Source organism: Hibiscus syriacus, unplaced genomic scaffold (assembly GCF_006381635.1).
Source record: "Hibiscus syriacus cultivar Baekdansim isolate YM2019G1 unplaced genomic scaffold, ASM638163v2 tig00110293_pilon, whole genome shotgun sequence".
NCBI classification, from domain to species: domain Eukaryota; kingdom Viridiplantae; phylum Streptophyta; class Magnoliopsida; order Malvales; family Malvaceae; genus Hibiscus; species Hibiscus syriacus.
The window spans coordinates 256,707-281,433 of record NW_024062665.1 but is presented as its reverse complement, the minus strand read 5'-3'; the positions used below and the strand labels follow the sequence as shown (position 1 = coordinate 281,433).

Genomic DNA, 24,727 nt, shown 5'->3' with positions numbered 1-24,727 from the left:
GCTGGGGCTCTTGCATCACACACGTCACCACATTTCTGGAACACTTCCCTATACCTCTTATATTTTTCTTTCCCATTTTTTAACCAAAATAATTATTTATCATATCCAATTTCATATTTTTTTAAATAATCTAATATAAGTACAGTACTGTATTTTTCCCGAATTTTTTAACCTACTAATAATATATATACCCTGCAAAATTAATAGTCAACCTTTTCTTTTATCATTGAATCATTTAATAATTTCATTTAATCTCATAATTTAAGAGAGGAGGTTAACAAATTATGATAACAAATACCTTTTTGAAAGCTAAAGTTGTAATGGAGGTAATTACTTTTTTAATAATTTTAGAGTGATTAAAAGATAATATTTATTTAAATTTCTTTTTTAATTATTTACAACACACATCCGCATACATAATTGTTTAAACATATAATTTCTTGAGAACAACGCTTATTTAACAACTAAAATAATTTGATGAGTTTATTTTCTCTCTATTTTTCGTAACATATATAAATGCAATATATATATATATATATATTATGATGTTCCTTTCGCATTCTTAAATTAAATTGTAATATGATATTAACAGATGTTAGATTTGGCGGAAGAGGATACACAAAAATTTCCAAAATACTTTTATATTGGTTGAGTTCACTGTAATTTTTAGTTCTGATATGTTTATATTATTTAAAAAAATAGTTTAGGACAATTATAAGATGATATTTAGTCATAATTTATTTTAGTCATTAATAACGTACGCATATCATGTAGATACAACTGCTCGAACATAGGATCTCTAAAAAAATAATATTTTATTTAATCACTAAAACCACTTAATGAACTCGATAGATTTATATTAAAAATTAAATTCGTTAGTCATCTAATATGTGATATGAAGATGTTTAGAGGTTATTTTTGTTTGTTTTTATCATAGTCTATCAATATTAAACCCTGTAAAACTTTAATTTATAATTCTGAATATTTTTAAAAAGAAATTTTTATTTTGAAAATTAAATACGAAAAATAAACTTTGATGCACAAAACCTTAATAATGTTATTAAAGAATGAAACAAAAATCTAGTGAAGATAATGTTGCAACGGTACTTTGGGTGTTCCGGGATCGCGTCTTGGATTAAAGTGAATAATTTTATCTTTTGGAGACACTATCAACTTTTTTGGATTAGGTGAGGTTAGATACCTAAATTTTACCTTTTGTTGAATCTGTCTTAACCAAAGATTCACTTGGAAGTGTTCTGTTGGGATTTTACGAATCTCAAATTGGACAACCGAAAATGTACGAGGGGGTGAATTGGCAAAATTTGTTTAGGGAGTAAGGAGAAAGAAAAGATAAACAATTTTGCACTGCAATTTATAGTGGTTCGACTTCTCAACTAAGTATATCTCCACTACCTTAACTCCTCACTAAGGATTTTCCAACAAATCCACTAATTTGTTCTTTCTTTTTCAATGACAAAGAGATAACCTTTACAAGACTCCCTAGCTTTTAACAAACTCAGCTAGAACCAAAACCCCTTTACAAGGAAAAAGATGTAAACAAAGAAAACCTCTAAAAAGAAAGTTATTTACAAAAAATAAAAGCTCACAAGAACAAAATATTTATAAGATAATAGGAATAAAGAGTGAAAAGTTCTTCTCTTGTGCTTGATTGCTTGGATATGTGTTCTAACTCTTCTTCAAGTGTCTTGAACTTGTATTTATATGTTGGAATGCGTTTGTGGCCGTTTCTAGCCATTGAAAGTGTTTTGGAGCCGTTGGGGATGTTTTTCTTTGCAAAATAAAACTGCCCAATGATAGGGTATCGGTACTCCTATAGGGAGTATTGGTACTTCCTTTGTAATATTTAAATGAAACTAGCCGTTGGGCCTGACGGTATCGATACTAAGCCTATGGTATCGGTACTACTATGTAAAATAGTATCAGTACCCCTTTAGGTATCGGTACCATTTTTGCATTCTGAAATTTGACCAATTATGGTAGTATCGATACTACCATATCACTTTTCTGGACAGGTCGAATATAACCATATCACTTTATTTTGATTTACTTGGGATCCAACTTTATCATTTGCAGAATTCATATATTGTTTGTGACAAGGTAATAAATGGTGGTTGAAGATAGGAATCATATAGTGGATTTCTCATTTTGTTTTCGCGTGTAACATGGACATTAATGGTACCGGTAACTCTCTATTGTTACCCAAACTCTTCAATTTCTCCATCGACACACTTACTATCATCGTCTTTATAGTAGCTTCAACACCTGCTTTCTTTTTATCATCATCTTTATAGTAGCTTGAACACCTGCTTTCTTTTAACCGGTAAAGTTTTATCTTGATTCGTTTTGTATTTCTTCGATTAGTATTGGAAAAGTAGAAAAGAAATGCAAACCTTGTTGCCTCCGCACAATGTTTCACGGTGGTCGTCGTTGTCAGCTGCTATCGTGGCTGTTAGCAATCTTTTAATGTCCTTGAGTTACCACTATTTCTCCAGACTAGCTCGCATGCATCGTCTCTAGTGGTGTGGGCATCAGCATCGGCCGCATGTATTTCAAGCATAGTATTAGGTTGTCGTCGCATCGTAATATTTTTCAAAGTCATTGGAACACCGCAACTGTATTCATAATACAAAAATACAGTTACTTTTAGGAAACAAATTATATCGTAATATTTTTAATATTTACAACTTTGATATTATAACTGCAATCGTGATCTAAATCATAATTTAGTACTGTAATTTCAAAGTAGTATATTGTTAATCCGAGACTCAACTTTCACCGGTGAGATTTTGTGCCATCGGTTTAGTTTTTTGGCATTGCAGTTTAGCTGTTCGTCGTTGGGCAGGGAAGGTGGTGGTGGCTGGTTAACCGCTGGTGTGGAAGAGTTGTAGACAGTGTCCCCAGTACCCTTGAGGTCGTTTGGATTCCAATCTCTTGCTGGGCTGCTCTTGAACGTAATAATAATGGGGTAAACTACACATTTAGTATCCCAATTATTTTTTTGTTTCAAAATCATATACCTAATATTACATTTTGGTTTATTTTGTACACCCACCGATCTTCATTGGCAATCAGTTGAAAACGAAAATTAAAACAATTTTTGCTGATGCCTTAAATCAATAGACAACCGACTTAAATAATAAATAAAATTAATCATATATTATTATAATTGAAAAGGAGTAGAATTTATATCTTATATAATAAATAATATCATTTATTATTGAAACAATAAAATTATTGACAAATAATTATATATTTAAAAAATAGTAACTTATTTTCCTATTGAAACCATATATCACGAGCAACTATTTTATGTGAATGTACTTAGGGTATAAATAAACATAAAACTCGATAAATTGTTCGTGTATTATTCGTATAACGTTCGTCCATGTTTTTTTTATTAAGTTAAATAAATGAGTTTGATTTTTTATGTTCATTTAAAAACAAACAACGTGAACAAAAGTGTGTTTGATTCATTATATTCACAAATAAACTCGTTTATTGACTTGTTTATAAGCTCGTTTATCGACTTGTTTATAAGCAAACAAGGTTCCCCTTTTTTACATTTTAAATATGGTGAAGGCATGGACTAAATTGAATTTAAGGTAAGTTTTGGAGTTCAAATTATAAAGCATAAGATAATTAAGAACTAATAATGTAATTTCACCATTTTTCTTTGACTTGCAAATAAAAGAGTAAAAAGAGAGTTTTAATTGTCGAACAATAAACGAATGTAAAATGGGAATGTTCGTAAACATTAAATGAATATATTCGCAAACGTTAAATGAACATTTTGTGAATGTTAATATGAACACGAGCACCTTCAAAAATAAACAAACAAACACGATATTGAAATTTTAAATGAACACGAACGAACATAAATACATTAAAAAACAAACAAAAAAACATAAATACAATTTAAATGAACACGAACGAACATAAACACCTTTAAAAATAAACAAACAAACATAAATACAATTTGTATGTCAATGAATAAATTAGTTTGTGAGAAATACCGATTTTTTTTACTAACCTAAATTTAAATAAATACTTTTATGAGTTTTTCGTTTTATGTAGGAGTATAAATGAATTAGACTTGAATAAATAAAGTTGTTTTCTCATTTGTTTGTTTATTTTTGAACGAGTTCATGTTCTTTTAAAATTTTAATATTGTATTTGTGTTCATTTGTTTATTTTTAAAGGTTTTTGTATTGAGTTCACTTAACATTCGTGAATATGTTCATTACACACTCAATTTTTACCATTTGATTTGCAAGAAGAAACAGTGAAATTATGCCTTAGTCCTTAAACTCTTTAGAATTCACAATTTAAATTCCAAAATTCGTCACATGTTTAATTTAATCTCTACTTTTACCAACATTTAATATATATATAAAAGAACCGAAAAAAAGAACTTATAAGTGAGTCGATAAACAAGTATTCAACCATTCCACCCATTCAATTTATAGTTACAACATTTTTTTATCAAGTTGTAACCCTTTCCACCCATCCGTATGGGTGCCGAGTGATACAGGTGCGCAACCTTTGTTTTGCTTATCTTTTGTGCTTCACAACTGTTCTATGTTATTGGTCGATGCGTATCCTGTATAATTTTTTTCTGATACTCCAGAGGATACTGGAGCACTGCATGGACCCAAAAACACAGAATAAGGTTATGGATGAGATCTTAGGGTCTGTTAGCATGTTGGCACAAGACCAGTATGGCAATTATGTTGTCCAGGTTTGTCGTTCTTTTTGGAAACTTATAAGTAATTAACCAAATCTGCTTAGTGGTCTTCAGTCATTTTTTGCTGTTACAAATGCTGATAAAAATTGTTGTATTTGTTTATTTTACAGTGTATATTTAAAATGTGCTTGTACTTATCATTTGGCATCGCTGTAGTATTTCTTATACTGCTCAATTGATGGAAGAACTGACCTCTTTCATTCACTTAACAGCACGTACTGGAGCACGGAAAGCCTCATGAGCAGTCAATTATAATAAAGGAGTTAGCTGGAAAGATTGTCCAGATAAGGCAGCAGAAGTTTGCCTCTAATGTTGTTGAGAAGTGCTTGACTTTTGCTGGTCCTTTCGATCGTCTGTTAGTGGTGAATGAAATGCTTGGTTCTACGGATGAGAACGAGCCTCTGCAGGTTTGTGCTGATATTTTTTTTTGGATAAATTTGAATTTATTACCCAAGAGCAGAATCTGCTCAATTTTACATAGTTCTTAGATCATCAGGACAATTTTATACAAAAGAATCAGAATCAAACAATGTCCCAATGCTTACAAAGATTACAATTAGCACTATCAATGGTATTTAAATTTCTACCTCTGAGTTGGATACCAACTATGTACTTAATGGCTTGAAGCAGTTCATGTGCACTTCTGGAACGTCCTTGAAACAATTTCTTGTTTCTTTCTTCCCAAAGAATGTAAATCAGGGCATTAAGAGCAATTTTCATTATGAAAGTAAGCAAAGATTTTCCTTTCCAAGTAGCGGAAGCCCATGCCAGAAAAGAATCCCAAGAGCGAGCTTTATAAGGGAGACCAGAAAGGGAGAAGATTGAATTCCACAAGTAATCAACCATAGGACAATGAAGAAATAAATGGTCCCTATTTTCCAAAGGATCATCACGGAACATGCATTGGCAATCATTGATAAGCCCTATACAAAGTAGTCTATCCTTGGTAGGAAGTCGATCAAGTAAAGCCATCCATGAAATCAACCTATGTTTTGGTATATGAAGGGGAAACCAAACAAGTTTCTGCCAAAAAACAAGGGGTCTCTTTACTCGAATATTATCCCATATACTCCTTACTGTTGTTGAAGCAGTGGACATAATGGAGTACGCTTCAGGCCTTAGATTGAAAATTTTCCTTAAACTCCAGCTGGTACAAGGTCGGATTTCTGCATTCCAAAAGTCGTTATCTTTAAGAACATAACTGTTAATCCAGGCCACCCAGAGTGAGCCTTCTCCTGCAAGGATTTTTTTTGATATGAAAGATCATACAAGCTCAGTTCCATGTCTTAAGGTCTTTAATATCGAGTCCTCCCTCAGCTTTAAGGCAGCAGACATTTTGCCAGCTTACACGAGCTCCAGTTGTTGTTCTGTCAGCTCCTTTCCAGAAAAGCGAGAGCTAACTGTTCAATCTTTTAAGAGCAGAGTGAGGGAGGAATAATTGCCTACACCAGTAATTGGTGATGCTAAATAAAACTGCTCTTATTAATTCCAATCTGCCTGTATAGGAAAGAGATTTAGTAGACCAGTGGATTAACCGAGCTTTAATGTTATCAATGAGGACCAAACAGTCATTGTCTAATAATTTCCTTGTAACTAAAGGAATACCTAGGTATCTCACCTGGAAAGACCCAATTTTAAAATCAGTTAGCAAATGGATTTCCTCAAGAACAGAGAGGGACATACCAGCAGTAAAAAGTTCACATTTAGAGGAATTAAGTTTAAGGCTAGACATTTCATAGAACATGTCTAAAACACTTGTAACCCCAAGAACAGATTTTACAGAAAATAAAGAGGTCGTCAACAAAGGAAAGATGAGTAAGACCAATTCTTTTGCACTTTGGATTGTAATCAAAGATATTTTTAGCAGCTGCCTAAGTTAAGAGTTTAGAAATAACATTCATGGAGAGAACAATAACAAAGGAGATAGAGGGTCACCTGTTATACCTTTAGCCCCTTTAAAGTACCAATTAAACTCCCATTGAAAGCAACAGAATATCTAGCAGAAGAGAAACATAATTCAATCCAGGTTATAAGGTGCTAGGAAGACCAATGGCTTCAAAGTTAACACCCCAACCCGTACCTGACCCGAATACGAGTCCGAGGGTGTCAACATTGACTTTTAAAACCTTGACACTTAAAGAAAATTCTTGGGAAATTTAAAACTTTATTTAAAACAAAATACTTTAATTTACATAGAAGAGACTACAAAATACAAACTCGATTAGAGTGTCATATTAACGACTTATTGCATGCCACACTCTATACACAACAAATACATACTTTGTCGATTACTTCTGATCTGATCTTCTAGTAAAAATACTATCCTTGCCACTCTATTCTGCTATTCATGTTTTGGTATACGTGTAAATCACTTACACGCTAAGTCATAGACTTAGTGAGGCATAAATAAACATTTAACAATAGTTTCATGAATATGCATCTTACCATTTGATCATATTTCAATATGCATGGATATATTTCCTATGACATATAACCAAGTCATGCACACATGAAACTTACCTTTATGCATCACTTTCACTTTAATTAATATTTCAACTGTCGTTGTTGTTGCCCATGTATATTATTGAGAATAGAGGTATGTGAGTATTGAGGTTGTGCACCAATGCTGCCACCACAGCTCGTATAAATTCCCTCGGCACCGAACATTTGTTCAGTATTCGTCCCGGGCTATATATGTCCGTAGGACCACTACGTCCCCGAAAGACTACAATACCCTCGACTCTTGGCATGCCAAAACCTATATAGCTCTCGTTCATATACTATGGGCATTTACGATGAATACTTTCTCATCACTTGTTCTTTTTTCTGTCACATACCACATGTATGTGTAACATGTATTTCATATCATATCACATGTATCATGTATTGCATATCATTAATTCATTCATTATTCATAACTTATCTCATTTCACATATATCATAGCATATATCAAAATCATATATATATCATATCATATATTTATGTTTCATGCTCTTATGTCTATGCATATCATATAACATATATAACCTATACCCATTTCATGTATTCATGCATATATAAGAATCACAAATCAATTAATATTTTAAGAGTCACTTTTTACCATAGTAACTCCATCACTAGCTCATCGCAAGCCAATGTTCAATAAATAAGTACAATTAAAATTGCACTCACCTTAGTCTTGTGATCGATTATAATCATTGATTATTCCGGAACTTGTTTAGGCTCAATATCTACATAAATATAACATTTCAAAACAACTATCAAAAGCCTAAACCTTAACTTGATGTTAACAACTTAAGCAGATTCTTGAACCCAATTTCATTTTTCCTTTAGGGGGAATCGATACCCCCCAGGGGGAATCGATACCCCCTGGACATACTGAAAATTTTCTGTTCTAGAAGGGGAATTCCCCTTCATAGGGAATCGGTTCCCTATGCCCAGAAATTGTATTTTAAGCCCGAAAATAATTTTCACTTAATTCTTCTATTTTAAACCTCTATCATGTCATTAAACTCAAATACCATTACTTAAACCAACTTATATTCATGAAAATCATCTATAACTCAAATCCTATTATTCATATGAAATTCAAGAATCATACTCAATTTCAATATGTTCTAAATACAATTCTAACACTTCATATTCCTTAATTAGCATGATGACAAGTTAAATTTAACTTCAAATTCAACTTATCAACTATATTCAAGATTTCATATAAAAACTCGTTTTCTTAAATCTCTTTAACTCTTTATCTTTTGATTAAGACAACTTAAGCTTCCTTAAGCTTAGTTACCATAATGATCAAACCTAACCTTTAATTTTAACAAATAACCAACAAAACAGAAAACCCTACCTTTGCTATGGCTTCTCTCGTATGGAAGAAAAAGAGGAGAAGAATATATATTCTTCTTACCTTTTTCCCCCATATATATCCTCCACATAACACAAATAATCATTTAATGGTTAATGACCATTTTGCCCTTTAATTCTTTGGAATTACTAAAAACTTTCAGGAATATTTCCGAACAAATCATCGGACTATACAAATATCCCACTTAAATCACCAAACTGAAGTTTTATGATTTAGTCACTAACCCGTATTTTGGGATGTTACAAAGTGGCAGAAATGAAATCCCAATGCATGGAATCAAAGGCTTGTGAAGATCAATTTTAAGGGAGAATCTAGGAGAGATGTTCTTCCTGTTATAGCCTCTAACCAGTTCTTAAGTGAGGAGGGTATTGTCTACAATACTCCTGCCTTTAATAAAAGTAGTTTGGTTAAGAGTGACTAGCTCAGGAATAAGATTGGTCAGTCTACAAAACCAGGATCTTAGTGATGGTTTTGTAAAACAGATCAACAAGAAATAGGCCTAAAATCCTTAACTTTATCAGGGTTAGGAATTTTGGGTACAAGAGCATAATTGTTGCATTGAAGGCTGGAAGGAGGAGAAAAAAATCTTGAAAGAATTGTTTCATGGCAGCATTAACATCATTGCTAATGATAGACCATGACTTTTTGAAAAATAAAGGGGTATAACCATCAGGGCCAGGGGATTTGTCATTTCCTTGACTGAAGAAAGCTTATTTGATTTCCTCATTGGAGATTTCCTTAACAAGATCTTTGAGTTTTTCAGCAGGTAAAGCGAGTTGAAGAATCTTTTAACAAGTTAGAATCAGAAGCTTTTACCTCGGGATCACTGGTACCAAAAGGTTGGAGAAAATAGTTAGTCACTCATGTGGACATTGAGTCAAAAGTTCTAGCCTGTTGCCTTGATCATCAATCGAGATTCTAATGGTTTCTCTTTTATGCTTGAGGGCAATAGCAGAGTGAAAACATTTAGTACATTTATCCCCCTCTTAAGATCAGTTTGGAGTTGAATTACCTTGTCGATGACATCCTCACCATTTAAGGATTTGATTTGTTGGAGTTCCAGCTAAGTTTTCTTTTGGTTGACTCTTGCAGTAAGATTGTTGTAACAAGACTGATTGAGGGTCCTGAGGCTAATTTTTAGACGTTTTAACTTAGAGAAAAGAATTTGCATTGGATTACCATGGATTGGAATTTTCCAAGACTGGTTGACCACACTTAAGAAGTTAGGTTGTTGAGTCCATAAGTTAAGAACTTGAAATGCTTTGGTATGTTGTTTTGAGTTTCTTTTGAAGCCAGACCAATGTCATACAGTGATCTGAGACCAGGAGCGGAAATTCGACATGAGAGGACTTAAAGGAATTAACCCAATTACTATTAACGAGGACTCTATCAGTTTTCTAGCGAGGAAAGAGTTCTGTTGTTTGTCACTCCAAGTGAACTGGGGACCAAAGAAATGGTGATCAATGAGTTCCAGATCAGAATAAATTTCTGGAAGTCTCTCATGTCTCAAGAAATAATTGGGCCCAAAAAATATATGTCAGAACTCTCATAGGATGCAGAGTTACATGAAGCCACCCTCGAGGATCCATGGACTTTGGCCAATTTGGAATCCAAATCACGTAAATGCTACCATAAGAGCTTCTTACAACTTCGTCATTGCTGCCATACACTGTAATGACTAGGGGAACCAAAAATAAGACTCTTAATGGTTTACACTGGTCAGAGGAGTGGATAACAGAGAAATCAAGGCTAGTTTCCATAAAATCCAAATTCTTCCGTTGGCTGCATAATCGTAGTTAGAGCAAGTTTCCAATTGGTGATTTTCTACTTAGATAATCTCAGCTTTATCTTCTTTGATTCTTATCTCAAACAAACAAAGGACATCTATTTTATTTTATAGCTTGTTTAGAACTCTTCCTTGTTTTTAGGACAAATCAGTCCTCGAACATTCCAAAATCCGATGATCATTGAGGAGGATCAGGGGTTGCCCCTTGACAACTACACTATTTTTACAATCCCTGATTTATCTTCTTTTGGATTAGTCATGAACTATAACATACACTCCTAAAGAGGAAGCTCGAGGTTTCTAGATTGGCCTCGTTAGCAGGGATAATACCTTCAGCTACACTAAGTAAATCAAATCTGTTTGATGAGGTTGAAAAAGAAGCTTTGGATTTGTCCTTGGATGACATACCTCTACCTCTTTTAGGAGCCTCATGAGAGTTATCTAATTTATCATCGAAAAGGTAAGAGTTAGAACAATGACAACATTTGGTTATCGTCTTTGTCAGTAGAAGGGATAGTTAAATCGATTTGAGAGGTTTCAACAGGAGAGCTAAGTATTCGATTCAATCTTACTATTATCAGAAAAATTATTTCCAGCATTTACCTTAGTTATAGTAAATCTTGAGGGAGATGTACTCATTTCTGTAACATTTCAATACCTCCAAGAGCTGGTTCAACCTTATCAACGTTAGAGGGGTCATTATTTCTTCTCCAAATTTGGGTTTTTTCTGGAGCTTGACTTTTCGTGTCTTTGCAGCCCTTCTCAAAGTGGCCGAAGATGTTGCAGATTCTACATCGAGGAGGCAGCCATGGAACTTCAACCATAACCGAAACAGAATGCCCATTGTTAAGGACCACTTCTATATATTGGGGATTATATCGCTAACCCCTAATTCGATGCAAACTTTGGCAATCAAGGTGAGATTTTGCTGATGTAATGGAGTCCATAGAAATAGGAGTACCTATGGCACTAGCAATATAACTCAGACCAGTACGCGAGAATAGCTCAAGGGGTACGTTATAGAGATGAATCCAAACAGGTAATCTAGCCAAGTCAAAGTTTAATCTTTTAAGGTCCGGTTCCCACTTTTAAGTATCAAGGGTTTGTTAAATATATGACATGGCCCGTTCTCTAGAACAGAACCCAGTTTATCGTGTTGAGTTAATCAATTGACTGAATCGGCCAAGAGGGGGGGTGAATTGGCAATAAAAATTTTGTGGAACTTTTGCAGAAAATTGAAAGAAATTGCACAGCGATTTAGAGTGGTTCGACTTATCAACCAAGTCTACGTCTACTACCTTAGCTATCCACACTTAGGATTTTCCAACAAATTCACTAATTTATTCTTTCTTTTGAGGCCAAAGAGACAACCTTACAACTCCCTCAAGAATATACCCATATTCTTGAGAACACTCTTTTCTCAAAGAGAAATACAAATTTGCAAACTTACAAGAAAAACCCAAGGCAAATATGTTTGCACAATTATAGAACACTCAAGAATAAATACAATGAGCACAATAAGTGTTCTTGAAAGCAAATGAATATTGAATGAAAAATAGGCTTGAAATGCTCAAACTTGAGGTTTGATGCTTCTCTTTGATTCTCTCTTGATTCTAATTGCTGATGTTTCTTGTTATTGATCAATGGCTCTAAGCTTGCTTAAATACACCTTGAATCACTTCTGAATGTTGGGGATGATTAGAGAAAATAATATAGCCGTTTTAGTGTGAAACAATTAATGGGGGGAATCGGTACCCCTATGGGGAATCGGTTCCCTAAATAAAATTCAAATATTTCGACCGTTATACAAGGGGGAATCGTACCCCATGGAGGGGAATCGGTTCCCTCCGAGCATACTGGAATTCTCGGAGCCACCATTCAGGGGAATCGGTACCCCCCTTGGGGGGGAATCGGTTCCCTCAGAGCAATCTGGAATTTTTGGCTTTGAAATGGTTCGAATACTTGGAAAATTATTTTGAAATTGTTTAAGTTTAAAACTTAATTTTACACTTTGAGTAAGGATTAAAATGATCTTTGAAAGATTTGGAGTAATGTTTTGATATTCGAATAATTCTATCGAATATACTTAGAAAATCATTTGGAAAATCTTAAAATTCATTTAACTTAATTTGTTATATCGAAATATCAAAATGTTTTCAACAATCTCCCCCTTTTTGAAATAACAAAACATTTTAGTAATTTTAAGATTTTGAAATCAAGTTTTGAAATTACTCCCCCTTACTTTAACACTTCTCCCATTTATCATTTAAAAACATTTTAACACTTCTCCCCTTTTGTTAAATCAAAAAGACATTTTAAAGAATTTAAAACAAGATTTTGAAATCATTTAGCCAATTGTTTATATATAAGCTGCTAAGATCACAAGCAAGAGAACGTTAGCCATTAGTTTCATAATCAATATTCATATTAATGTGAAATGGCAAAATTGGTCATATATCTAATCATGAAGTAAATGAATGCAATAATGAATAAATTTAATCACACCAAATAGATAATTTCAAACCATTCATAAATCCAAACAAATTCAAAGTCATCAATCCAAAAATTCAACATTCCAAAATATTCAAAATGTTAAAACAATAAGTTTGGAGTTCAAAGCAAAACATAGAATCACATATCAGGATCAGGATCAGGAGGAGAGAAATGAGCTCGCATAGCGGCCATTTCATTAGTGAGGTCATTAATACGCGCGTTGGTTGCTTCATTGTTTGCACGCATCTCCCGAAGAATTTCTAATTGTTGAGCTCCCCATTGTAGATAAGTAAACTCTATAGAAGAAAAGCTAAATCCATGGTAGCGTATCGAAAATCGAATGTCTCCATAAAGGATTGGAAATATGGAGGCATTTGATGCGTTTGTTGTGCTTGCTCTTCGGGCTGCTCCTCGGGCTGCTCAGGCTCATCTTCGGCTTCATTGATGTCTCGCATTAATTGCTCAAGCTCGAGATCTTCGTCAGCTTCGGGTTGAGCTTGTGAAGAACTAGCTCCCGGAGTATTTGCAGAAGATCAAACCCATTCACTGGTTTCCTTATCATTAATCCATCCCGCTCTCGTTAAGGAAAGAAGGTTAATTTGATTCTTAAGGGGAAAAACAACATCTAGACCGACTCTAAGCCCAGCTTTGGAAAACAGATTACTCAAAATGCAACCGTAAACAAGAGATGAACAGAGTTTCTTGTTAGGAACAAGATTTACGGTTTCAACAATTTCAGCAAAAATAATCTGAGGTAGGTTAATTTTAATATTGTTTTCAAAACAATGTAACCACCAAAGATCTAAGGCTCTAAGAGTAGAATAACGACCTCCGGATGGTCGAAACCACCAAGAAATCATTAGATGAAGAAAACGTTCATGAAGGTCTAAGACACTTGCACTATCCCTTCTTTATATGAGATCCTAAAACCCTGTGATTTCTAGGACCAGGATGATTGAAACATGAATTTTGGATAGTCAAATTAGGATCAATGGGATTAGGATTAGAAATTGGAATAGGAGGAGGATTTGGAGGTGGATTTGATTGACAGTGTGAGCGACTAGATGATGACCTAGCACGTTTAGGATTTGACATGGTTTAGGAAATCGGAATAGAATTGATAACCTGTAATTTAGAAAACACATGTATGCAATTTAATCAATCCCAAAACTCAATTGAGTCCTCAATATTTCAAGGTTCTCTAAATCAATCCTAATGGGCAAAGTTTTTTAAAAAAATCTTTTGAAAAATATGGTCTTGAGAAACAATATATGTATAGTTTTCATAACAACAACATAATTTAATCAAAACACAAAAATTTGAAAATTGACATTTTTTTAATTTCGAAAATTTAAAAAATTTGGAAAATTCTTGTGTTTTTGATGAAATTGGTTGTAATTCTATTTCTAATCACTAAACAATCATGCCCTCTAAAGTTCATCCTAGAACTAATTAAAACAAGTCCTATGTTCAAAATCAATAAAATAGGGAGTTTAGAAAATTTTACCTTGAAGGATGAGATTGAGTGGATTTTGATGTTGTTTGCACGATTTTAATGATGATTGCAAGTTTAGGAGATGATATTTGAAGTGAATTCCGATTAAAATCGATGATTTGAGGCAAGAATAGAGATAGGGAGAGAGTTTGGTGGCAAGGAAGAAAATATATGGTTTTGAACAAAAATAAGGGTTATGCCCATGTTTAACCAAAACCCCAGGGGGTATCGATTCCCCTGTGGGGGGAATCGATTCCCCTTCAAAGGGGGAATTGGTTCCCTCAAGGGGTGATCGATTCCCTCTGCACCAAAATGCTAAAATTCGATTTTAAACACCCAAAATGCTAAATTATTTCCTTTAGTGGTATTGGCAACTCATATTGAAATTAATCAGTTCAAACAATTCAATTAATCTTTAAACGATATTTGAACATAAAATTAATTTTTCATCAAGAATCATAAACTCCCCCTAACTAATAGCAATGAATGCAATCAAATATGAGGTAGGTTAATTTAATATTGTTTTCGAAAAATGTACCACCAAAGATCTAAGGCTCTAAGAGTAGAATAACGACCTCCGGATGGTCGAAACCACCAAGAAATCATTAGATGAAGAAAACGTCATGAAGGTCTAAGACACTTGCACTATCCCTTCTTTATAATGAGATCCTAAAACCTGTGATTTCTAGGACCAGGATGATTGAAACATGAATTTGGATAGTAAAATTAGGATCAATGGATTAGGATAGAAATTGGAATAGGAGGAGGATTTGGAGGTGGTTTGATTGACAGTGTGAGCGACTAGATGATGACCTAGCACGTTAGGATTGACATGGTTTAGGAAATCAGAATAGAATGATAACCTGTAATTTAGAAAACACATGTATGCATTTAATCAATCTCAAACTCAATTGAGTCCTCAATATTTCAAGGTTCTCTAAATCAATCTATGGGCAAAGTTTTAAAAAAACTTTTGAAAAATATGGTCTTGAGAAACAATATATGTATAGTTTTCATAACAACAACATAATTTAATCAAAACACAAAAATTTGAAAATTGACATTTTTTTTAATTTCGAAAATTTAAAAAATTTGGAAAATTTGTGTTTTTGATGAAATTGGTTGTAATATCTAGTTTCTAATCACTAAAAAATCATTGAATCTAAAGTTCATCCTAGAACTAATTAAAACAAGTCCTATGCAAAATCAATAAAATAGGGAGTTTATAAAATTTACCTTGAAGGATGAGATTGAGTGGATTTTGATGTTGTTTGCACGATTTAATGATGATTGCAAGTTTAGGAGATGATATTTGAAGTGAATTCTGATTAAAATCGATGATTTGAGGCAAGAAATAGAGATAGGGGAGGAGTTTGGTGGCAAGGAAGAAAAATATAGGGTTTTGAAAAAATAAGGGTTCTGCCCGTGTTTAACCAGAATCCCAGGGGGTATCGATTCCCCTGTGGGGGGAATCGGTTCCCCTTCAAAGGGGGAATTGGTTCCCTCAAGGGGTGATCGATTCCCTCTGCACTAAAATGCTAAATCCGATTTTAAACACCCAAAATGCTAAATTAATTTCCTTTAGTGGTATTGGAAACTATATTGAAAATTAATCATGTTCAAACAAATCATAATCTTTAAATGATATTTGAACATAAAATTAATTTTCATCAAGAATCATAAACTCCCCCTAACTAATAGCAATGAATGCAATCAAAAATTACTATTATAAGCATTTTTCATTTATTATTAAAGTGCTAAAATTATTTAAACACTCAGTGAAGATAGTTTGGTCAAACCTAATTCTCTCCTAAGTGTCCAAAATCGTTCCTTGTCTAAAGGTTTTGTAAAGATATCTACTAATCGGTGCAAGTATCAACAAATTCTAGAACTACATCTTCCTTAGTGACATGGTCTCTAATGAAGTGATGTCTTATTTCAATGTGCTTAGTTCTAGGTGTGGATGGGATTTTTAATGAGACAAATAACACTAGTATTGTCACACTTGATAGGAATGGTACCTACTTCAATTCCATAATCAAAAGTTGTTGTTTCATCCATAAAAACTTGTGCACAGCAACTGCCAGCTGAATATATTCGGCTTCAGTGGTAGATAATGCAACACAATTTTGTTTCTTTGAAAACCAAGAAATTAGCATATTTCCAAGGAATTGGTAAGTACCGAGGTGTTTTTCCTATCTAATTTGCATCCTCCATAATCCGCATCAGAAAAAGCATGCAAGCTAAAGCTAGAGTCTCTAGGATACCAAAGTCCTAAACTAGGAGTGTCCTTAAGGTATCTAAAGATTCTCTTAACAGCTAGTAAATGTGATTCCTTAGGACATGATTGAAATCTAGCACATAAGCAAACACTAAACATAATGTCTGGACTACTTGCAGTTAGATAAAGTAGAGATCCAATCATTGACCTATATTTAACATCTACACATTTACCTCCTTCATCTAAGTCAAGCTTTGTTGAAGAGTCATTGGAGTGTCATGAGGTTTCACATTTTCCAGTCCAAACTTCTTGAGCATATCTTTGACGTACTTAGCTTGATTGATGAAGATGACATCTTTCTTTGCTTGATTTCGAGTCCCAAGAAAAATGAGAGCTCCCCCATCATGCTCATCTCAAACTCACTTGCATTAGCTTAGAAAATTCTTGGCAAAGAACATCATTAGTAGAACCAAATTATATCATCAACATAAATTTGAACTACTAATAAATCTTTACCTTTATGCTTCAAAAACAATGTAGTGTCAACCTTCCCTTTTGAAAAACCTTTTCAATTAAAAAAATTGACAATCTTTCATACCAAGCTCTAGGAGTTTGCTTTAAAACCATAAAGGCTTTTGTCAATTTTAAAACATGATTCGAAAATTTGAATCTTCAAAACCTGGAGGTGTTCCACATACACTTCTTCTTTTATAAACCATTTAAAAATGCACTTTTAACATCCATTTGATATAATTTAAATTCATTGAAACATGCAAATGCTAATAACATTCTAATTGCTTCTATCCTACTACGGGAGCGTATGTTTCATCATAGTCTATGCCCTCTTCTTGAGTATACCCTTGAGCAACAAGTCTAGCCTTGTTTCTCACTATATTACCACTCATCAAGCTTATTCCTAAATACCCATCTAGTACCTACAGTAGATTTATATAGGCTTTCAACTAATGTCCATACTTTACTTCTCTCAAATTGATTAACTCTTATTGCATAGCCATAATCCAATGTTCATCATTTAATGCTTCTTTAATATTCTTAGGCTATGCATGATAAATGCAACATAATTACAAATATTTCTAAGAGAAGATCGAGTTGTTACCCTTTGGATGGATTCACCTATAATTTCACCATCCTTGACATAGTTGTACTCTCTTGGATAAGATACTTCCCTTTTCATTTTGGATTACTTTTGAAAACGTGATGAATTGTTCTAATGCTTCATCTTTAGTACTTAAAAATAGAACCCAAGTATATCTAGAATAGTCATCTACCAAGATAAATGCATATTGTTTTCACCCAAGCTAGTAGTCTAGTGGCCCAAAAAGATCTAAATGGATCAATTGTAAAACTCTACTAGTTGATACATCATTAATGGATTTCAAAGAAACTCGCTTTTGTTTTCCTTTAGCACAAGCATCACAGATTTTATCATTATCAAATTTAAGCTTAGGCAACCCTCTTACTAGGTCTCCTTGAATTAACCGTTGCAAAACACTCATACTAGCATGTCCTAGTCTCCTATGCCATAACCACTATCATGTCATCCTTAGCAACTAGGCATAAATTAGTCATATCAAAAGAATCTAAATGTACCATATATGTTTCTATTCTATGACCAACAAGCATAATCCGATTAGATGCAATGTCAATGACTTTACAACCATTAATTTCAAATAATACATTGAATCCTTTATCGCATAATTGACTAATACTCAATAGTATGCTTAATCCATTCACATATAAAACATTTTTAATTTGTATGGAAGAGGTATTACCTATTGTACCAATACCTTCAATATGACCTTTTGAATTGTCTCCAAAAGTCACTTTCCTCCATTTTTGGCGTTTAAGCTCAATGAACCGGCTTTTGTCTCCGGTCATGTGTCTGGAGCATCCACTATCAAGGTACCATGAATTTGAATTTGTTTCCCGTGCCTTGTAGCAAGGCTCCTTTCCCTACAAACATAGATTAATTTTATTTTTGGTACCCAAATTCTTTTGGGTCCATATTCATTAGTTTCCAAATCCTAGTCCCCTTAGGTATCCATTGTGTAGGATATTTTTATCTTTAGTAGTAATGAGTTCTTTAGGAACCATATACTTCTACGATTTTTCCATTAGAGGTTCTTTGGGGACCTCTATGATTGTAGTTTCTAAACTTTTTCTAACAAAGTTGGATTGAATTTCCACCTTTTTCAAAATTTTGTTCTAACTTATCAAAAGAAGTTTAAGATCATCAATTTCTTTGATGATCATGATCTTTGAAAGTAAATTTTGCAAATCTAAATTTTTCTTTTCAAACTCTTCTAGTTGATTTGCAAATCTTTGATTTTACTTTCAAGATCGTTGTTGGTTTTGGATATGAGTTGTTTTCATTTTCAATTTGAAACATCATTTTTATTTTAAAAATAATTTCTCATAATCCGAAGTCAACTCATTATTCCTCTAATAATCATCATAGGATAAATCATCAAAATCGATGAGTTAGAGGTTACCTTAGAATCTTCCCAAATTCCATCAAGCACAAGTTAGCTACTTGTTCCCTTCATCGAAACTTTCTTCATCGCTCCATGTAGCCACATGAGCCTTGTGCTTATTCTTTGATTGACCCTTTTTCTTCAATTGTGGGCAATCATATTGACATGCCCTGGCTTTTTGCATTCGTAGCAAATGATGAGTCCTCTCTTTCGGTTCATTTTTTAGGCCTTCATTTCGTTTGAATTTTCTTCCTGATAAGGTCTCATCATTTTTCTGAAACCGTTTGGCAAACATGTCATTTCCTTGTCATCGTCATCGTTATTCGAATCACTCTCATCTTTTGTGGATTTGAGAGCAACTCCAATGTTTTTCTTCTTCTCTTCTCTTTGGTGTCTCGTCAATCTTGTCGAGGTCCACCTCATCTATGAGCATCATTTCATGAGTGAGGAGTGACCCAATTAGCCCTTCAAGAGTTAAGGACGTTAAGTCCTTAGACTCGATGATTGTTGTCTTATTTGATTGTCACAATTTTGGGAGAGTAGACTAACTTCCTCACAAGCTTTCATTTGAAATGATCTCTCCATATGATTTGAGACCATTGACAGTCGTTTGAAAATCTATTCGTCATAGCTTTGATATCTTCATTTGGTTTCATCCTAAAATTTTCATAGTTATGCGTTAGAATACTAATTTTAGATTTCTTTACTTCATCGGTACCTTCATGAGTGACTTGAAGTTTGTCCCATATTTCTTTGGCGGTTGTACACGATGAAACTCTTACGTATCTGGTCCAAGAGCAAAAAAATGATATGGATGGCTTTGGAGTTGAGCTGGAACATTCTTGTCTCTCTCACTCCACAACCTTGGATGAGTGAGAGGTTTGATGTATCCTTCTTCTACAGCATTCCATGCTCCCATGTCACTTGCTTGAATGAAGTACATCATTCTATTCTTCCAATAGGCATAGTTAGCTCCATTGAAGAAAGGAGGCTTGTTGACGGGCATCGAATCGAGACCAGAGTCGAAGTTGAAGCGGAGATGATTTGATTATCGATATAACTCTTCCCGAATCGACTCAAGAGGCGATTAAACCTTCAAATGAGTTAGGCTCTGATGCCAATTGTTGAGTTAATCGATTGACTGAATCGGCCAAGAGAGGGTGAATTGACAATAAAAATTTTGTGGAAGCTTTTGCAGAAAATTAAAAGAAATTGCACAGTGATTTAGAGTGGTTCGACTTTATCAACCAAAGTCTACGTCCACTACCTTAGCTATCCACACTAAGGATTTTCCAACAAATTCACTAATTTGTTCTTTCTTTTGAGGCCAAAGAGATAACCTTACAACTCCCTCAAGAATATACCCCAATTCTTGAGAACACTCTTTCTCAAAGATAAATACAAATTTGCAAACTTACAAGAAAAACCTCACAAGGCAAAATGTTTGTACAATTCTAGAACAAAGAAAGAACACTCAAGAATAAATACAATTGAGCACAATAAGTGTTCTTGAAAGCAAAATGAATATTGAATGAAAATAGGCTTGAAATGCTCAAACTGAGGTTTGATACTTTCTCTTTGATTCTCTCTTGATTCTAATTGCTTGATGTTTCTTGTTATTGATCAATGGCTCTAAGCTTGCTTAAATACACCTTGAATCACTTTTGAACGTTGGGGATGATTAGAGAAAATAATATAGCCGTTTTAGTGTGAAAACAATTAATAAAACAGTTTGGAGCGTGGGGGGGAATCGGTACCCCCTATGCGGAACCGGTTCCCTAAGTGTAAAATCAAATATTTTAACTGTTATACAAGGGGGAATCGGTACCCCTGAGGGGAATCGGTACCCCCTTGGGGGGAATCGGTTCCCTCTGAGCAATCTGGATTTTTGGCTTTGAAATGGTTCGAAATACTTTGTAAAATTATTTGAAATTTTTTAAGTTTAAAATTTAATTTTACACTTTGAGTAAGGATAAAATGATCTTTGAAAGATTTGGAGTAATGTTTTGATATTCGAATAATTCTATCGAATATACTTAGAAAATCATTTGGAAAATCTTAAAATCTTAACTTAATTTATTATATCGAAATATCAAAATGTTTTCAACATATCGGAATTAGATGAAAAAGAAAAATGTAGAGATTATCGCCAGCGAAACTTACTTGGACGTCTCTGCCGCATAAGGATTTCTTCCACAAATTATCCACAATTCTTGCATTGTGGCAAATCTGGGAGCTGCGCCAAGGAATTGTCCCACGAGCGATTGATTCCATTCTGATTCCCGATTGCAGTACATCAGGAGGTGGGTGGATGATTTTGACCCATCGCGAATCAAATGGGGAAAAATTCAGGTTGTGACCTTCAGAACAGCCAAAGAGATTTCCTCAATTCATTGGGCTTTTACACATTTTTGTAGCTGAAGACAGAAGCCAAGAAGAGAAAGCAAATGCACTGGAAAAGAGTTCAAAACCCACCGGAGACACGTCGGGAATCCTCGGATTCCGTTAGGCCAGCTAACGTGCACCCAGAGAACTCTTATCGTGCGCCGAGATTGCAACGGTTATTTTCAAGTTTGTGCTGATATTCTTCTTGAACTTCAAATAAAGAAAATTGGATTGATTTGGACTGTATTATACTGATTGTTACCTAATGGTGTTTTTAAATATAGATGCATGTCGTTACGAATTCGACTTTTGGTTAATTTTCCCTAGAAAGAGTTTCTATAAATTTCATGTCAGTCCGGGATCCATTTACTGACAACTGTTTATCCATCCCAGGCAATGATGAAAGATCAGTTTGCAAATTATGTGGTTCAGAAAGTACTCGAGACTTGCGATGACCAGCAACGTGAGCTGATCCTTCCTCGAATTAAGGTCCATTTAAATGCATTGAAGAAGTACACTTACGGAAAGCATATCGTTGCACGTGTAGATAAAATCGTTGCTGCTGGGGGTATGCTTATGATATAATATTTTTTGTATCCACCTGTTTTATGTTTATAACCTTGTTTGTTTTCGTTTTCAATTTTGAAATCAAACTATATTATATCTCGTCATTTTTAGTCTTGTATCTACGAAAAGATAGATCGTGTTATTTGAGTTTAATTCGATTAAAGTTCAAATACTAAGTATTATCAATACTTGAATCGATGTATTTGACTCGAATTTTAATGAATCAAAGCGATCTATTTGATATTCATAAATAACACGAAAATATAATTTTAAATTTTTTATTTAATTTTTGAGTTCAGCTTAACATTAATCGAGTTAACTCCGCTAGTTTACAATTCTATTCATACTAAATGAAATGAAAAGGTAATTAGTGATTAAATTACATATTTTTATAAATTGACTGACTAAAATAGAACGTAATAATTGAAGGAGTAGAAAAAATTTGTTTATCCAAGAGAAAAAGGCACACACAGAAACACAAATTTCGTCCAAACATGTCTTGCATGAAAGAAAGGCAAAGTCCAGAAGTGGCAATGGAAATGTGAAGTTTACAAGGAAATTTGTAACCTAAATATCATCATCTCATCGATCCTTTGGCCAATCCCCTAGGCCCAGCTCTGGCTCTCACCTTCTTCTTCTTTTTCCCATTCTTTCTTGGCAGCCTTCTTTGCATACTTCTCAATCTCCCTCTTCTCCAAGAAATCTTGCACAGCTATGTATAAACCTGCAAACCCAGTTTAAAGCACTCAATCCAGACACAACTCACAGCTCAAAATCACAATTTGATGTTAAATTCGGGGGGGTGAAGCTGGAAAATTTGACAAGTTACCCCAACAGTGAGAATAGTTAGAGCAACAAAGGCAACAAAGAGAAGAGCCTGAATAACATTCGCAACGCCTTCATCACCTGTAGTGGACACAGTCTGCTCAAGTGGGGTGGAATCTGATGGAAGAACTTCTTGAGGAGTGGCCAAAGTTATCCAAAGTTTGCTGCTATTCTTCTTCTTACGATTATTTGTACTGTGAAAAGGGATGGGTTTTGTTGATAAGGAGAGAGAAGAGGGATTTTGGGAAAACTGAAATTTTGATTTGGAAAGGGAAGGTAATGAAGTTAGAGAAATGGGAATGTTGCAAATGGAAGCCATAGCTCATCACAAACTCTGCTCTGCTTCTTCTTAACTCCACCGTGGCCGAAGGCTGCCACCGGGTTTAGAGATAAAATGGCACTATTCTTAGTTATTGGAACACACTTGGGCTGATGGAAGTTTCGGCCTTCACCCTTGGGCATTTGATATTTTCAAAAATAGATATTTATATATCTAAAAATATTTAAATTAAAAATTATGTAATTAGATAAGTCATTATAATAATAAATTAAAATTTTTAAACTATATTAACATATTAAAAATATATATCATCATTAAAATATTATTATTTAATTAATTTAATATAATAATATAATAATAGTTTTAGCATGTATAATATATCATAATATAGGTCTAAAATAAATATTTTATATTTTTAAGGGTATTCCTTGACATTAATTTTAAATATTTAAATCTTAAACTAAGCTTAATAACTATATGTTGGTCTGACATGATGGAACTCTAATCTTTTAAGCAGACCTTTATATCATTATGAACCGATCAATTAATAAATCAAATATCAATGATGTAACTTGAAATTCTTTAAGGGTACCTCCATTTATACAAACGAAGGCAGTAGAGTATAAGGGGCTTTAACGGTTCACCTTTTATTGATTCATGCAAAGAGTCACAAATTATCTCCTTAGTTGGCATTCATTGGGGGCATCTCATCGAGGAACATCTCTTATACACTTATAGATTGATTCAAAGTCATCTCGAATCTCTCAATAGTAGAGGAATCGTGATGAGTTACCCTTTATTGATTCGTACATAGGGTCACAATAACAAAAATTTTCCTATCTCATGGGTTATGAGCTTCGATCAATGAGCTTCTCTCATTATATGAGAAAAGTCATGTTATTTAGAGGCATTTACATATGTCCTTAGTGTTGATCTAATGGTAGAGGATCAAACGAAGGTCTTTAAATAGAGAGATCTATGATACTAGGATCAACAGTTCTTCTCTAGAAAGATTATGCAATTTACCCTTTTTTGTTGGTAAAAACTATCAATTTCAAAGTTACAACTTTAAATGTTATAATTTCAAGTTTCAATCCATTCCTAAAAGGATTATTACACTTTCTCTAGTGGGTTCATCTTAATACCTAGCAGTTCACCCATTCTAATGTGAACAAAGAATCATTAGTCATGCTAGAATAAGAACAAATATGGGTGTTATGATATTTAGGAGGAATAGAGTTCCCCGAGACTTGCAGGGAAAGGGAAAGAAAACATGGGAAAACAAGTTATCCTTTTGCTCTTAAACTCACAAGACGACAGTTGTAGGATGACGGTTGATGCTAATTGATAAGAATTTAAATGGATATCATATATAATATTTATTATTTATTTATTACAGGTATAACAAAAATGATATTGATTCAGGAGTGAAACTTCTACAACTTTGAAAATGCAGTTTAGTTACTTCAATCTGATTAAGAAAAAATCATCATGGTTGTCCATGATCAGTATGTTGGTTTTTGAAAACTCAAATTGGTAAGCA

At 33.7% G+C, this 24,727-nt stretch overlaps 2 protein-coding genes across 2 annotated transcripts; one reads left to right on the top strand and one right to left on the bottom strand.

Moving 5' to 3' along the window:
* Positions 1-2,403: 2,403 nt before the first annotated feature.
* Positions 2,404-22,097, top strand: LOC120116300 (pumilio homolog 2-like). The gene is made up of 6 exons (XM_039136821.1): positions 2,404-2,469; positions 2,864-2,986; positions 4,418-4,552; positions 4,649-4,759; positions 4,978-5,172; positions 21,906-22,097. The coding sequence occupies exons 1-6, from the start codon at positions 2,404-2,406 to the stop codon at positions 22,095-22,097; spliced, it is 822 nt and encodes a 273-aa protein (XP_038992752.1).
* A 652-nt stretch (positions 22,098-22,749) lies between these two features.
* Positions 22,750-23,272, bottom strand: LOC120116359. The gene is made up of 2 exons (XM_039136871.1): positions 22,909-23,272; positions 22,750-22,803 (listed from the first exon to the last, which is right to left on the bottom strand). Exons 1-2 carry the CDS (start codon positions 23,221-23,223, stop codon positions 22,792-22,794), a joined length of 327 nt encoding a protein of 108 aa, XP_038992802.1. The 5' UTR covers positions 23,224-23,272; the 3' UTR covers positions 22,750-22,791.
* Positions 23,273-24,727: the final 1,455 nt, after the last annotated feature.